Here is an 18,720-nt window from a genome sequence, read left to right as displayed (position 1 = left end):
TTTAAATTATTATTATTAATCATTTTTAATAAATAATTTGTAACTTAACGAAACCGTTAATTATTGCAGAATCAATTGCTATTGAGGTAGATGGATTAATATTTGTTGAAGAAAAAACAATGTTTTTAAAAAAAAAGGTACATGTTACAGATGATTCACATAAAAATTATGATTGTAATTATTTCTATTGTGTATAATATAAATACCCCAATTATGATATAATAACTATTCGGATTTTTTTTTTTATTGACAAATAAAAATAAAATGTTTATTTATGTTATATAAGGTACTATAAAAAGCTTCAATATATTCTTATTAAACGTTATTCGGTAAGTAAAATCTATGTTTTGCTTGTGTACGGACGTGTGTGTGTGTGTGTAAGAAATTAACATAACAGTGAATAATTATCTGATGATACACCAAAATAACTACTTAGGTAATATACAATTTAGCTATAGCAGGTAAACCATAACCAATCCGGTAAAAATATTTTTGTGGTCGAAAACCAGTAATTTTTTTTTAACAAGTTATAGAAAGGGGGGGAGGGAATGAAAACATTGACGAAAAGTGTTGCGCTTAAATATATTAATATATTTTTATGGTTTATGGTAATTTATAAAATCATATCGATACAATAATAATATTTAACACTTTGTCTGGCGTTGTGGTTTATATATATATATACTCGTATATTGCATAATAATAATAATAATAATAATGATTATTATTATTATTATATTATAATTATTAATATTGTTTAAAAATTAATAATTGGTACTGTGTAGCACAATAAAATAAAATCGTTGTTTTATACATAATATTATGTTCTATATTTTTCTTTTTAAGTATTCACCCTGATAAAAAATTGATACTAGGTAAAGAGGTTAAGATTGTTGTAATAATAATAATAATAATAATAATAATAATAATAATAATGGTAATCATGTAATATTATAATAATAATATTTGTGTCTGCCGTATAGATGATGAAAAACAGAACAGATATTAAATATTATACTGTCGATGAAAACGGATGTCAATTGTCTAATGCCCATTTACTCTGTAAATTAAAATCTATTGTAATAAATTGTTGTATATATATAATATGTAAAAAAATAAAGAAAACCAATAAGTGAAACAAAAATTAATCTGGAAAAAAAAACTATATAAGTTTTGTGAGACTACAGATTCGTTGAAAACTGCTGTTAAACACCGTCTCTAAACATTATTGAGCAACAAGTTCAACTATTTTTTGAAAATTTCTAGTTATTTTGTACTGAATTTCGATTCTTATTTACTATTTCACACGTAAATCTCGCGGGCTTTGTTCAGGCCAAACGAAAAAAATGCCACTAAAATTCAATATATAAATCGTGTGTGCGCTATGTCCTTATACATCATATACGAATACATACTTACATTATACACATATATAATATTTATGCATGTATATAATACTGTAATAATAAATCTTAACCATATCTACAAAACATAAGAATATTTGATCGCATTATAAAATGCTAATAATCATAATCATTATACAGACAAAAGTCAAAACTATATATTACATTATTCGAAAATCGTTTTATATACGCTTAACATTTAGAAAAAAAAATATCTTCGTAAATTGGCACAATATCTACCCTTTTACACTGAACTTGTACTAAGTTTATGTAATCATAAATTGTTATTAATAACTATATAATGACGGTAATACAAGGTTAAAAAAAATAATAATAATAAAATAAAACATAGATCAATAAAATAAACTTTAAATAATGAAAAAAAAAACTTTGTGCTTTAAAATGCCGTGAAAGTTACCATTGAACTAACAAGTGTCTCCGTAACAAATAGATAATGGACAAACACAGTATTTTCATTTTTTTCTTTTCTGTTTTCAATTTTCTTTCAAATAACTTAATAATATAATATATTTACAGGGGTATTTAATTGTACAAAATAAATAACATGTTAATGGTATCGGAATGTACATTGATAAAATAAAAATAATATTTGCATATCATATTATATAATATAATAATAATATATATAAAATAAAAAAAAAAATAATAAAAGAAAAACTGATCACATATGGCAGCGGTTATTGTGTGAAATGTACTATTATTTTGAGTTTGTATTTAATATAGTATAATAATAATAATAATAATAATTATTTCAACGGATTAACAATGCAAATATATAATTGATAATATAATATTTAAACAGAATGAGTGTTTTATTATTATTGTTTTTTTTTTTACAACTAAATAATGAAATATAATACCCAATGTTTCTGCAGTCAGTCTGTATATATTATATATTATTTGTTAGAGCCTATTATATATATATTATATGTAGTGTGTAACAACGAATATCATCAACTGTAAAAAAAAAGGAAAAACGAACGAAAACTATTACGTAGTAATAACAGTAGAAAATGTGTGTGTAAATATATAGAGTAATAATAATGCGAATTAAATAATACATATATATATATATATACGTATATGTCAGGTTCCTAAATAGTAAGTTAAGGCCCTTCGTTATTATAATATATAATATATAATATATATATCGTTTATGTTAATAATATATAACCGATCACATGTATAATGATAATATAATAATAAAATATTTCAAAAGAGACACCTATACGGTTTTTTGTGTACATCGAATAATAAAATGATAGTCAGTTGTTGTTGGTTGTTCAAGTATATTTATTTTTGTTATTATTATTATTTTTTTGTTGATAGTTTTGCCTCAAAGAAGTATTTTATACCCACCCAACACTAATAATAAAAAAAAAAAAAAACATATCCAAAAAAACGAAGACTAGTATACCATCGATATTTGTATAAATAATAATAAACAAACATTCATCAAACTATGTGTGTCGTTGGTGTTTGTATACACAGTGAGGGAAATCGTTTATGTATTATTTTTTGTTTTACTGTCGGACTATGCGCATGTTTCTCCTTCTTCCTCGTACACGAGAAAGAAATAACTCATTACGAGAGCACATGAAAATAATGATAATAATAATAATAATAATATTTGTTGATTTTATAATGATATGTCCTTATAAGTATAATTATATAGATTCATTAAATTTAAAATAATAATAATAAAAAAAAAATTATGTAGATCAATCATGTCAGTCAAATTGCAAGTACGCAAAAAGTAAATATATAAGATAACGTTTTTTTGTTTTTTTTTTTTCGTTTTACCAAGAATTATTATACCAATACAATTAATTTATATATTAAATATGCCATAATTTGGCGGGAAAATAGTTGTGGGAAAAAACCATGTTTTCCTCCACGGGTCAGAAAAATTATATACTTACATAAAAAAAAAAATAGTTTTTAAATAAAACCGAAAAGTTCAAACCACCCACACGCTCAACGCGGCTACTGCAGTTATTATAAATAACACAAATAACTATACCACTAATTTATTCTACTACTGCTCCTAGTGCTACCTACTATGACGATGACACTACTACTCAGATGACACACAAGACCCTGGTGCACCGGAACCGAGCGGTGGACGAACGCCACGTGTTTTCGTCGTGTGCGCTTCCGGTCGTTTCCGGTGCGACGGCGGCAGCACCGACACAACAAAAACAGCAACAACAACAACAACAACAACAACAAAGGTGTTTTGATTATAATGATAATGATATAGTTTTATATAATATGTATGTATGTATATATATAATATATACGCTAGGCTATTGTAATATTATATATATACTTAATAATATTATATAAAATATTGTATACTGTACGCCCGTCACGTAACATACGCATATTATTATAGTACTGCACCGGCTGCATAACACTACGACGACGACGGCGGCCACCACCACCACTACAACGTAATATAAACGGTTGACCGGCTTAAATAATATTAATATCATGTTATTAGCCTATACCGTGTTTGCGGTAGGCGGCGGCGGTGTTGGTGTTGCAGGTGATGGTGGTGGTGACGGAGACGGAGCAGATGATGACGACGGCGATGACGACCGGTAACCGTTGCAGACGACCAGCGGTGGTGACCGTGACCGTAGTTTCGGGAGTGGAGACTCGGACGACGAAGACGATGACGGCGGCGGCGGCGGCGTTGCGATAGCGGCGGCGGACGAGGTTGCCGCGGCGAAGGTTTTCATCAGACGTTTTAGCGCCACCGCCGAACCCCTGTGTTGTAGGCTCTTGTGCGTGGTCAAGCTGTTTTTGGTCCGGTACCGCCGCCGGCAGAACTCGCACACGTACAGCGTGTCGGACCGCTCGTGCTTGTCCTGGAAGTGTCTCTTCAGCGAGTAGTAGCAGCTGAACGTCCGTCGGCAGTGCGGACAGTCTTGTGGCTCGTTGATGCCGCCGTTGGCTGGCGGTGGTAGTATCTGATACCCTGTCAGAGGAGAACAAAAAAAAAAAAAAAATTCCTAAAATATTATCCCATATAATATAATGACATTATTTTATAATAATATATTAAAGTATATAATGTGTACACCGACATCATCATTGGTCGGGGGTGATCTATTTATTATTATTATTATTATTATTATATCGTCCTCGGCGTGTAGTCGAAGGAGACGCGCGCAATTTATTGTTTTCATTATTTTTATTTTTTTGTTTTTGATTAATATCTAAAATGGAAATTAAAAATTAAAATTTTTGTTTTCGCGTTAATTAAAAAAAAATAAAAACCTCGAAACGGAGATACCCTATTTATAGAACTAATTTATGTAAATATTTTTAAAGTTGAATTATTAAATTCCATCATTGAGTATTCAAATAGTTATGCAAGTCTTAAAGTTTAGGCGGGAGGCGGCAGCGAGGAGTATTATTATAGTATTATAAAATTATATAAATATACTCGTAATTAGTGAGCGGGCGGTGTGAGAGGACATACGCGGTGTGTCATCCTGTATATCAATGACGGTTTTGAGGGAGGACGATGGGGGACAAACGCAATCCGTGACCCATCTCCACCACCCCTTCGGGACTTGATTAATTCCTTTTGATATGTAAATTGTATATATTAAAAATAATAATTTATGGCGATTATTTTATATACAGTAAATATTATAAAAGTTTTAGAATAAAACGTACGCATGGACAGTCTTCGGTAAGAGGATAAAAACTATTTTTTACATATTTTATTGTATCCTTTAATTCATCCACTATAATTTATGGTCTAAACTGCTATTATACGCTGTAAATTATCTATGCATGCAAATCATTTATGCCGAGTTGAAAGTATTTTAAAGGTCCTAATTGTTTAGGAATTTCGAGTAGATTGCTGATCGATTATTGTGTGGGTTTATTGTTGACTAATAGATTACAAATTACAATGTTTCACAATTTATTACACGCAACGCCTAGATCACGAACCAAACTAAAATAACGTGCATTAAGTATACATTGTGCGTACAAATTTGTTGAAAAAGTTTTTAAGAAATTTTGAGAATTTATATCATTATAATAAGCATACACACAACTTGACAACTGTTCATTTTTTTTGAAATGTAATGGACAAAAAAACCATTGAGTGGTTCATCTTTAATTCATTAAATGTCGTTAGGTGTACTCGTATCCGGCTGTAACGCTGGACTCGCCATAATATAGTGCATATACTATACTGATTAGAAATTATAAAACTATAAAGGTACAAATGGTTGAATTAATTTAATTTCTTTGAAATGCAACTATTATTACAATTTCAGCGCTTAATGAAACGTTTTCAGATCGACATTTAATCGTCGCATTTAACCGTTTATTGTTCAGTTAATTTAATTAGTATAATTTTTTTAACGCATTCGAATTTAACGGATGTATTAAATTAATAATATTTTTTTCTATAGATCGAGAACTGTTAAATGCGTGACTCCTGAATGAATACATTGTCGATCGAACAATTATTCTTACACAATAAAGTTAACAATTAGTTGTCTACTGCACATTTTTTAGTAGTGAAGGCTGATGTACAATATCACATAATTATGGCGTTGTTTGTTCTAGGGATAAGTATAAGCTGTACATATTTTGTTGTCATAATAATATCATTATTATTAATTAAAAATTATAATTTATGAGCCACAATTAAATATTAAACTATATAGTGTTAGTGGATTAAAAATAAAATAAATTCTAAGTGTTGTCAAAACGCAAAAAATATATTAAATAGTTTTTATGAAATATTGGGTGTAGGTAAAATTACGTACTTATTCCCGAAAAACTGTGTCTGAAATTATCGGAATCGTGATTATATTTATTATTCTCTCCGAAATTGGGTATAAATTTAACGTTTGACCGGTCTTATTGGGATTTGTGGGGGGGACATACGATGGAAAAAATGCAAACCATTAAAAATCAACCACCACGTATTGTGGATGGATTATAATATATTCTATCCCGGTTCTGGCCGAATGACCGTTATAAAAAGTCAATATATTATATTATATATACCTACCAAGGTGCCGACAAGGATAATGGTAAGCAAAGATATTAAGTTAAAGTTTTGTATCTATACAATTTGACAATTTAACATCTATACACGTTACACGTTTATATTATGTATTCCGTGCATTATACTCTCGGAAATTGGTTCTGTCGATTTGTGTTAAAACGCGAAACTTTACGGCATAACGAAAACAAATAAACATTTTACTATAGGTATTAATATATACTTTATTGGCAGTCGACAGAACAGAATTTGGTCTTTTTACCGGCTGTGTCAATCGTATGTAACGCAGACGAAACGATTTATTTATTGCCCACGACATGCATGCGATCGTATATTATGTTTGTACTCGCGATAAAAAAAACTAAACGGCCGATCTTAATCGCGCGTTTCGCTCGGAATTGACCGTTGTCACACGCACCATTCAGCTCTATACATGTATACACATGTATTATATCGGAAGTGAGTACTCGAAATTGTGAACGTTTGTATGGAATAATACCATAAAGGATAATATGATGTATCTATAACTTTTACATGTATGTTTTTCTTTTATAGTTGTGCACATTGTAGGCAACATTTTAAATCTGTTTTGTATGATATTACAATTATATTACATTGGATTTTTGGGCATTTCAGTTATACGAGTACCTGCTATATAAGTGCGTTTGTTTTTTATATTTCTTTATAATTTTTTATGTAGGACCCATGTAGGACGATTTTCTTAAAATTAAGATTTTAAAGGACATTTTTAAAAATATATTTTTATTATTATTAAATTTATTGGTTTATTTTTTAGGCTCATTCGCGTTTGAAAACGGTCAGGAAGTTTTAGAAAAAAATTGAGTGATGATGGTGGTTGTATTTGGTAAGGTTTCCATGCGTTATATTTTTTATGTGTCATATAATTAATATAGTATATAATATAGAGTATAGACTTATTTATAAAAATAGTAAACCTATAACTCTGTATTTATATAGTGTCAATTTTTTGGCAATCTTGAATACGCCTAATCTCGGATCAATCCATACCCACCACTACCCCCCGTAGAGGAATTGACGTTTGTGATGTCGATTTCAGGTGGCGGCACACTATGCACCGGACACTCAACGTGGATTATTTACTTACCTTTGAATATCGAATACTAGAACTTGACGTCGGAGTGGGTGGAGGGTGGCGGAGGCGCATGATGCGGTGGTGGCGGCAACAGCATCGTGGGCCGCGTCTTGTGGTATGTGTAGATATGCGTCATCAGTGAGTTGCGCGAACAGTACACCCGTTCGCATATGGCGCACCGGTACTCCTCCTGTCTGGACGCGTGCTTGTCGGCCACGTGCCTCTTCAGACTCGCTTTCGAGCACAACACTTTGCCGCAGGCAAGACATGGGAACACTTTTTTCAGTCCTGCGCACACAAGAAAAAATATATTAATAAAAAAAATGAAAATCCACGTTCCTGCGTATCGTACCATAAAAATAATTATCATAAGTAAACGGAAATCTATCTATCAAACAATTTCATTTTTGCTATAAAATATAATAAAATAGCCGTATCACTGTCACTGGCCTATCACTACGTCACATCTACATTACCTATACCTAAACCGTACATCGACTGTGCGTCTGTGTGTAGTTTTGATTTTTTTTTTGTCAATATAAATGGAACCGATGATTATACGTCGAGTTTATCATCAATTACTATATAATAGTACACATCAGTGGCGTACTTAGAGGGGGGCTAGGCTTGAGTCCATAGTGAAATTTAAGATTCAATCAAAACATTGTATTATGCATTTTGCTTAATTTACTATATGTATAACGTAATAATAAATATGTATTTATAAATTAAAATCCCTCTATTTGTATTATTCATATCATAATTAAAACCACCAGGCCACCTAAAAAATGTTCCAGTTGTAGATGCTGCAGCCATTCTGGTGGTAAATTGGGCCGTAGTGAAAATAATTGCTATATACGACACTGGTACACATATTTTCAAAAACATGTCTCAGCAACAGTGACACAATTTTATATAGGAAGGTGTTTGAACTGTTTGGAGGTGTTATAAAAAGCAAATTCTCACGAGCTCGAATAGTTTTTAATTTTGAAATTTAGGGGTAGCACGAAAATGATTAAACGTAGATTGTTCGATAAATTTACAATATCCAACATTTTATCTCTAATTGACACTTACAGATTCGATCTTAATTAATAGTATATATCTAGATTCAAAATGTTAGCTTAAAAATGTTCATTTAATGAAAAGGTAAGAAATACGCGTATTTATATTATTATTTACGAATATATGTTTTGTTAATATATTATATAATTGGCAATTGCTGTAATATGGTCAAACTGTACTGTTTATTATGTTGACTATTATATACCCACATTAATATAACTATTTTATGAATTAAAACTTGGAAACTATTTAATTTTCAGTATAGACTTTTATACGGCTATACACTAAGATAAGTAACAGAGTATCAAATAAATCTTGTTTTATCATCTTGGATACATAAATAATATGTAGGTATATTCTATATATGAACTAAATAGTTTGACATTTATAATTTCATGGACATTTTCCAACCCAAAGTATGTGAGACGAGCTTCAATTATTTGGTATTAATTTTATTTAGAGTTCTTAATACTATATGTTTTATTTTTTCTTAATATTTCTTAGTATAGAAATCTGTTATTTTTCACAAACGTTTTTTCTTCATTACAAGTAACAAAAAAATGTGTTACAACTGGCGCTCGTTTAGTTAGGTTATACCATACAAATATAAACACGTTTACGCATAGATCGTCATATATATATATATATATATATGGTACGTGAACACAATGCTGCATATTTAAAAAATTTCAACAAAAAGACGAAAACTTTACAGTTTTTGAGTGAACCACTGTGCACGGCTGTACTTGTTTTTCTGTTTTTTAATTTCGGTAAGGCGTCGCACAAAAAATCGTCTAATTTGTTAATAGCAGTGCATATTTGTGGTTCAACGATTTGATGTTTTTTTTTATTTTTTTTTATTCTGTAGTTGTTGTTTACTCGAAGTTAGCATCACAACGAATTATAGCTTTTTTAATTTCGCTAAACGTTTCGGTGAAACGGACGGAATACAGGGAATACAGTGCGAAGACTACTATTTATTTAGTCAACAAACCGACTTCGTCGATTCGATTTTTACAACAGTTATTTCTACGTCAAATGCCGTTGGCGTCGTTGTGTAAGTGTACGTTAAAAACTGAGCGAAAATATGCGATTAAAAAGTATGATTAGCCATTAGAAGGTTATAGGTGCACACACTAATTATAAAAAAAAACATACAGGTATAATACCTATCCATACAATTTTCTAGTTTAACAATTACTGGTAGTCGAAACGATAGTTTAGCAATCCGACGACCTAACTCGAAACCGGTTAAAACTCGTATTTGAAAAAAAAAATTTAAACCCAAAAATAATAATTGCTTACTATTTTTTTTTTTTTTACATACAGAAACGTATTGGTAAATACTGCGTTTTCCGACACACAAGTACGCATTATTATAACATCATACGGTTTATTTACGTGTACAGTACGTGTACAAATGGTATTGCATGTCTTATCGTTATGCATAACGGTGGCTACTACAGGGAGAAGGAGTAAAAAAAGTACATTAATACAATACAATTTAACTTAAAGCGACGTATGAACTGGTTGAAGTAAAAATAAGACGATATAGGTATGCATAAATTTGGAAAGTGGATTTTTAAGTTCCAAGTTTTCATATAATATATTTATTGGATTTCTGCAACTCAGCGGGAGTTAATAGCAAAGCTTTAGAAAAAAAAATTATTTTGCATATTTTGTGGCTTAAAGAATATTTATTGCTTTTTTTCATGTCTTAGTATAAATTATTGTATAAAAAATTCATAATTGTTCATTTTTCGAGTGGAGATTTATTTTATAATAATATAATATAAAATATATTATAAAAATTATTGAAATCATTAATTATAATAACTTGTTTAGATGATTTTAAATTAGTCCCTAATATTGGTCAGTGGTCACTCTGGTCCTCTAGGACTAATATACTATACTGTCTAAACTTATTGACTAAATAGATTATTTGTTTTACAACAATAACATTTACCTATACGATTGAATCATTATTTTGAAAATAACGTTATTTACCAATTTTCTTTATCCACCGTAACATATAAACATACGCAATGTGTTGTGTGGTAAAATGTAAATTCTTCAATTTTGGCGATGCATACACCGCGACAGGTAGCAATCGACGATCGCGAAACCTTTAACTACGTCATAAATTTACCTAGTGGGCATGGTGTGGCGTGATATTTAGACACAGTCACTGAACGATGATGCTGTGGTCAAGCACCGCCCATCGTTACTATTTCTCGGACGAGTGACCATTCGGGTTTTTTTAGCGACGAAACCATGTCCCACATATAGGTGTTCCAAAAACCTACTGCTCCATACCCCCAACTATTGTAACAAAGATCCCACAGCCAATGGCCATAGTTTCTGAGACTTAATTAAACAAAATATATAGCCGAAACCAAAATCGGCGTACGTATACGTAGGTATTATGGCAATTTAGTGATATAGTAATTGTACGCATCGGTGATTGGTGCCACGTTATAATTCCTTATTAATAATTCAAAACGTTTTCGTGCGCCAAATATATTTAATATGCATTCGTTTTGGAGCAGGTGGGGGATGAGGAAGACACCAATTACAATATTATTATCGTCATCATTACAGTAATGATGTTCAAACAGTATAATATATATACTTATATAAAATATTGTGTATATAAAAATCTAGTATTTTTTCTTTCTAGTTATTCGATTTGGATAAATCAAATGTGTTGAATATATAATATCGTCCACAGTATGGGATTTCGAAAATCGGTCAGGGTTTTCACATCATTACATACAGAATTAGGTCTAGGATGAGATAAGTCGATAATCACCCCGGAAATAATAGCAAATATAATGTGATACGCGATAAATACAACTTCATCAGCGCGTAAAGATTAAGAATAATATGATATCATTGTATCGTCGTTGTAGAAAAAATTATATCAGTATTATAGATGAGCTGCTATGATGAAAGACCTCACAACGCTTACATAAATCATTACGAAAGACGCAAAACCGAGTGATAATTCCGACAGGGATATTATTCGTCGTAATCGCATATTTATTTGTAGTGTGTTAATAATTGTAAAGTCGGTAATCCTAGCTAACGACGAAGAGCAAATATATATTATTTAAGTACAGCTTTTTTTTTTTTAAATTTAATATAAAAGGACAATATTATGTAATAAATATCGTGTTAAAAAGGACGCTACTATTCATAATATAATAGTGTACGCTATAAAAAAAAAATGCACCAAAATATTCGCATTACATCCCGAACAAGAGAGTGATTATACGCGACGTTCCAATTAATTAGCTCAATGTTCACGAGTGCAGAACAAGCCGACTTCAGACGTGTGCAGTTTTCTGCAGAATATAATGTATAGCTTATGTATCCGCCCGCGTACTCTGCAGTATATTATACGTACCTACATAAATATAGTTTTACATTTTTACCCGCCCGGAGACGGAGAAATTCAATCGAAACAGATATCAAACGCGGATGACGCGGTTTTTTTTTTTTTATTCATTATACACTCGAGAATCGACTTTCGACGGCAGAGTCACCCCTTCCCCCCCTCCGGGGAAAATTAAATTATATTATAACAATATACATGCATCTTTCGTATACGTACGATATGTTTACGTTTGCGTTATAGGTACCTATATAATATATATGTGTGTGTGTGTGTGTATACCGCGCGTTTGCCGATATAATAATATAGTCGACGCGCTTATTATATATATATATATATATAACGTTAAAAAGAAAACAGCGAACGGCTTTGTTTACCCTCGTTGGGCGATGTTGCGGGGGTGATGGGCGGCGGTCGCGCGAGAGTGGCGGGGGTAGCGTTGGCGGCTGACAACAAAGCCATCGCCAACTCTACTTCCCGTAATGTACGTTAGATACCTGTGTTTATTTTTAGTTAGGCACCCCATCGCACAAACCATATATAAACAAACATCGCATAGCAGTGTAATCCAAATTTAATAGGGTATTTTTTTTTCTTTTACCAAACCTATAAGATAAACACAATATTAAATTATTAAATATATATATATAAAAGTATTAGATATATGTCATAGAAACTCGCCAGCTTTTAATAATGTCCAAACGGACATAAAAACAACCGCGGACGAAAAGAAAAAAAAAGAAAAATAATAATAACAACAACATCGGACTTTTGGTGAGTTTTTATATTTTTCATTACTTCGGTGTACGTCCACCACATCATTACTAGGATATAATAATAATATATCATCGTGTCACAGTCTCGAGTCGACAGAAAATAAATCTATAGGTTTAGGTACAGTCGATATTTAGTTCATTCTTTTTTTTTCGTCAATATCCGTCTCTCACTCGTGTCGCAGTGCCTAGAGATACCTAATAATATACCAAATCCGCAATAACTCATCCGATCGACTCAACTCGTCCAAATCGTCCGATACAATAATAATATATCGTTTACATATTCGACGGAACGGAAAATCAATATAGATCGTCGTCGTCCACGGCCGGTATGTTAACACATGACAAATTCGTAGCGCGAAAAGTATATTAGAGCTTTACACTAGGTGTTCGATAACTTTGGAAACTCTTAATTACTGTATATGCATATTTGAATACACACATGAAACAATAACGGATCACATTACTGTGCACATTTATAATGTAAAATATTTAATAACCTCATTAATCACATAATATTATATTATCATTTATCAGTCCCAATTAGTCTAACGACCGTTTCTAAACTTATTGAACATTCCGTTTATTACGGTGTAAGGCGATCGGGAGGTGCCGGCCTACCTATAAACACTATAAACGCGTTGTGTAACCTATACAAATCGCAAGTAACCGTCCAGTCTGGCCGTTACAAACTGTCAAAGGCCTACTTCAAGGCTACAATATTACGTGAATATTGAATAAATAATAGGCACCTATATAAACCGAAAAGATATAACGACCAATTTACCGCCACCGGGAAAGCTAAGTAGGTGGGTAACAACATTGTTACCTATAGGTATATGTTAATTATTTAATGTCATTGAAATGCCGGTATTATAACTTAGATTTTTTTCTTTTAATTGTTATCATTGTTTAATTTACAGCAAATGATACACATTCGTATTTATATCGTATTATATTATACATTCTAAAATAAACGATAATATAATATAATAATGCGTGCGCGTATAATACTATATTATATATATATATATATAAATTTATATATTAAAATACGATCGTATTATTTTTATTTTTCATTCGTTTCACTAAACCTTGTACGAACACAGTCTAACGTCGTAAAGAAAAAATATATACTCAATGTATCTACACAATATTATATAATATTATACACCTATATGCATACAACACTAATCCTATATGGCGAACCACCGTTCGTTTAATAAAATAATAATAATATTAATATAATAATAATAATAATAATAATAATACCTAAACAAACACGAGAAAAAAAAACAGACAAATAATGTTTCCGATATAATTCGTCGATGGGTATCTTTTTATGATAAAATTTTTTCACAGTCACGTCGGAAAACGAAAAAAAAAATTGAATACAAAACACGAAACCTACAAAACTTACAATATTAAAATCGAAACGATTTCTACTTGTTAATATATAAACGTTATATTATAATAATAACACATAAAATATTCTTATTGCACTTTACAGTCGTCGGCTACACGGGGCGTCATAAATCGTGATATATCGTTATAATTATCGTTCATTCTCGTTCACGTCGTTTGTAAATACTGTCGTCGTCACTATATCCGACCGTCATCCCTCTGTCCGGCCGTCGTCGGCGTCGTTCTCTTCTTCTTCCGCCGTCTCGTCGTTCGGACGACGTAAACGACGTCGGAGCCCATTCAGGCGCTCCGCTGCAACTTGTGTCAGTTGTTGTTGTTGTTGTTGTTGTTGTTGTTTATGTTATTGTTGTACCACATGGTCAGCGGCGGTAAGTTTTTCACGGACGAAGCGGCGGCATCGGCGGAGGCGGCGGCGGCATTAGTGCATCCGGACGCGCCACCGTTACCATCGGGCGACGCGGACGACGACGTGACCGCCGCCGCGGAAGTAGTCGTCGTCGTCGTCGGGGCGGTCGTGGCCACCGTCGAAGCCGCTACCGCCGCCGCCGCCGCCGCCCCCGCATTACCGCCCCCGCCCGCCGATTTGTACGCTTTTGGCTTCCGGTGATAAATGCTCTTGTGGTTGTTGAGACTGTTGAGCGTGCGGAACACTTTGTTGCACACGTTGCAGACGGCCGAGTGCAGAGGCTGGTTGTGCTGCTGTTCGATGTGCCGCTTCAACGTCAACCTGGTGCTCAGGCGCTTGCCGCATACGAAACAGGACAGCGTCTCCGCGCCCCCGCCGCTGACTCCTCCGCCACCAGCCTCTGACCAGTCTGCAGCACAATAATAACAGCCGGTCACTCCTTTTGTATTTTTTTTCTCCATTTATATATTATATTATATTATGTATTTACTATATACCTATGCCATATAGGTAGCTGGGTAAGTACTGTATATATATATATTATATATATATATATATATATATGTATACCGGGTGTGATTCTTTTACCGGAGGAACACTCATTATTTCAAAAACGTTAATAGTTTTGTTTACATGATTTCAGGTCGTTTAGGAGGTACATGACAACACAACAATATTTTTTTTAAAAAATTATAATTTTTATCGGTAACATTTTTTTTAAAGTTTATACTTTTTCAAACGACAACGCGTATACGTTTTTTATTTCGTAATTCGAAGCAAAACATCATTTGGAGCGTTTCAATACATATTTATGCAAGCAAATTTCGAACGAATAGTTAATTAGCTATAAGAATTTAAAAATTAGATGAGCGAAACGGTGTACAACATTTTGCAGAGCACTCTTGTACTACTCGTCTCCGCTCATCTAAACTTTAAATAATACTCATCATAAAATTATAAAATACTCGTATAAAATTCAATTTTTATACTTCTACTCCAAAATGCTTTCGGAATACGAAAAAAAAAATGTATGTCATCATATTGAAAAAATGAATAAACTTAAAAAAAAACATTAAAATATATAATTTTTTTCTCCAAAAATCTTATTTTGTATAACTACCAAAAATTGAGTAAATGAATAGATTCAAAAATGTTAATAGTTTTTAAAACAATGAGTGTTCTTCGCTAAAGAACCCATATATATTTATTTATTATATATCGCGTCTATTTTTAAGGTATGTATATTATATTTATATATATATATATAATATATGTGAGTGTATATACGTGTTACATAAATACATGCATTTATGTATTATAAATATTATATAAGAGATAAATATTGATAATTATAAAATGATTTGTAATAGTATTATAATATCATAGATTATATTATTATATGTTATTTAGTATTTAGGTATATAGATAAAAAAAAACGTTAAAAAAATTTATTTTGTAAAAAACCAAGTATTTCGCCATTGTCGTATGAAGTGTACATATAATTTTCTTTCGTTATTCGCTTCGTTTTATTGTTCCGAAAAAGAGAGATAAACAGTTTGATAGAGTGGTAAAGATGGAGAGAGAAAATAAAGGAAGAGTGAGAAATAGAAAGGGGAGATAGTGAGCGTGAGTAAGGGATAAAGATAGGGTTGTTTTCTCTTTAACGTAGGTAGGTATACATTAATATACTTTGAATAAAAAAAAACAACAACAAATATAAGTTTAAGTTTTTAACAGATCACAGTAGTAAATATAGTATTATAATTATTATTACATCAGCTGCTGGTATAAAAAATATATATATAAATATATGACGACGGATCAGAGGCTAATCTATATATCTGACACACTAAAAAAATTAAATTAAGACACTTAACCGATTATTATTGCTGTTTTCTATATGTATCGATCTAAAACAGTATATATAGCCATATATAGGTAACAATATCATTATATATATATATATATATATCGCGCACGCACGTCTTTTTCTTAAATAAAACAATTAAAATGTAAATAACAAATCTCGTTTAAAGACATAAGAGAATCAAGTGAATACGCATAGTGTACATAATATTATTAAACAGATGTCCTCGTTGTCAACATTTTATCTGAAATATCATCGCAGCAGTACATAAGTACGAGAAATTAACTGAACGCACTAAAAGTGAATAATTTATTGTACGCGAGAAGATTCGCCGAACGTTAATCACACAACGGTAAGTTATGTAGACGTGTGGCGGGATTAAGGAAATTTTTATTTTTTTGTAAATTTCCGTTGATATTTCAAGAGTCGTTAGGTCAACGATCTTTTTTTTAATATGCGCGTGTGCCCCGCCAACAACAGTTGTTAGGAAGTGTGTGTAGTTGGCCAGCAACATATGAGTTCGAAATAGACAAAAATAAATACCGGAATTGCCACTATATAGTTTGGCTAACAAGTCTACCATGTATAGTACATAATATATATATATATAAATATACTTGTACATTAAGCCGAGCTCACCTTTCCACTTTTTTTTTTAATTTCGATCAAAGTGTAAAAATGAATATTATACTTAGACTCGCAAACAGGTTTCCAATTTTCACATGGCACAACACACGATGACGTTTTAAAAATTAAACTTAACTTCACGGCACGAGCATTATTTTGAATGTAACTATATACTTGAATAATGTCGCCGCCATCGTCGTCGATCATTATGTATAAAAAGAAATTTTAGAAACTATAATTAAAACATTTTAACGAGCAAAGCGCACCCATAGGTAAACCCGTACGTGTGTTTGTTGCAAATTTCAAAAGAAAAACAACTGTTCACTTAATAAAAACGAATTAATTTTGCCATTTTAAAATTAAAAAATGATGTATAAAATGATCGATGATTATATTTGTAAGAAACTATGTACACGTATTGAAATATGATTGTCAAACTTATGCGATGTAGTAATTATTATTGTCACAACGATATTCGCATGCGGGGCACAGGAAAATTACGCTCAAAGTTAAAAGTTTTTCTCGAGTTGACATTATATAAAATAGGTACATCGATTCGTCATAAAACTACTATAGAAGTGGATTTGAGAAACATTTTCGTGGTGAATGAATTCGTGTATTAAGTAGAAATAATGCTGATTTATATTAAAACATCCGTCAACAATCTTTTTTACGTCCGTTCGCTTAAGCCCGTCATGTTTCGACGAATAATTGTGTCTGGCAGTACCATATACCTATATAGGTATACAGTGCAGTAGCCGTACACTACTTTAAAGTTGATAAATGTTCTGGCATTTAGTATCCAAAGTATTATGTAAATATTATAAATTTAATAGATATTTATTGGACGATTAGTTTTAATGAGATGTCAGTAAAAAACGATATCTCGTTAACCCACGATAAATATTTTTATCAATTCCTCCCAAATTATATTACAGGTAAACAAACGTGTATTACGTGTATATTATAGTACATTATATAATATTATTATACAAACGATTGGGATACGACTAGGATGAATACGGTGAGTTTAATGAAGAGGGTCGTATAATATACTATATAAAATCCGGTGATAATAAAGGAATAAGTACTATCCGTTCAGTTTGTCTAGAAAAGTTACAAAAGCCGATGGGATCGAACTTATATAATTTGTATACATATATATATATATAAGCGAGTATATATGTACGACAATATAGAGTATGTAATATGTACAATATGTCACGTTTTAAAACATCTTCGCCGTTTCTTATTCTGATGTGTGCGCTTATAGCATGATTAAAGATAGAATCTATCTTTAATCATGGCTTATAGTAATAATAATAAAAATAAAAGTAATAATTGAAGTGCCTTAAAATCGATGCATCGTTCTAATACTCAGTTCGAACAACAATTTGACAATACGTTACAGCCGTTTCGCCCAAAAATACACCGTAGTATTTTTCAATAGTATTTATATTATATCATTATTAGTGTCACACATAATATACCTAAATTTTTTCTGTATCACACACTTGAAGTAATTAGCGAGAATCAGAGGAAACGGAGTATTTTAAAATAAGATAAATTATA

At 31.4% G+C, this 18,720-nt stretch overlaps 2 protein-coding genes across 8 annotated transcripts in view; both read right to left on the bottom strand.

Annotated features, from left to right (window-relative positions):
• Positions 1-166: 166 nt before the first annotated feature.
• On the bottom strand, positions 167-4,991 carry LOC132918972 (zinc finger protein 358-like). Its single transcript, XM_060980327.1, has 2 exons — positions 4,976-4,991; positions 167-4,410 (listed from the first exon to the last, which is right to left on the bottom strand). Exons 1-2 carry the CDS (start codon positions 4,989-4,991, stop codon positions 3,932-3,934), a joined length of 495 nt encoding a protein of 164 aa, XP_060836310.1. The 3' UTR covers positions 167-3,931.
• The window catches only part of LOC132922631 (broad-complex core protein isoforms 1/2/3/4/5-like), a 77,742-nt gene continuing 63,293 nt past the window's right edge, over positions 4,272-18,720 (bottom strand). For 6 of the 7 annotated variants that reach the window (XM_060986244.1, XM_060986246.1, XM_060986247.1 and 3 more), the window contains one exon: positions 13,697-15,063. In XM_060986244.1, coding sequence (XP_060842227.1) covers positions 14,552-15,063 — 512 coding nt within the window. In that variant the 3' untranslated portion in view covers positions 13,697-14,551. Of the gene's footprint in view, positions 4,411-7,597; positions 7,874-13,696; positions 15,064-18,720 lie in introns of those variants that run through there. The other variant, XM_060986248.1, reaches the window with a different exon arrangement.

Source organism: Rhopalosiphum padi, chromosome 2 (assembly GCF_020882245.1).
Source record: "Rhopalosiphum padi isolate XX-2018 chromosome 2, ASM2088224v1, whole genome shotgun sequence".
Lineage (NCBI taxonomy): Eukaryota > Metazoa > Arthropoda > Insecta > Hemiptera > Aphididae > Rhopalosiphum > Rhopalosiphum padi.
The sequence above is the reverse complement of the archived record's forward strand: the minus strand, read 5'-3'. Positions and strand labels throughout refer to the sequence as shown.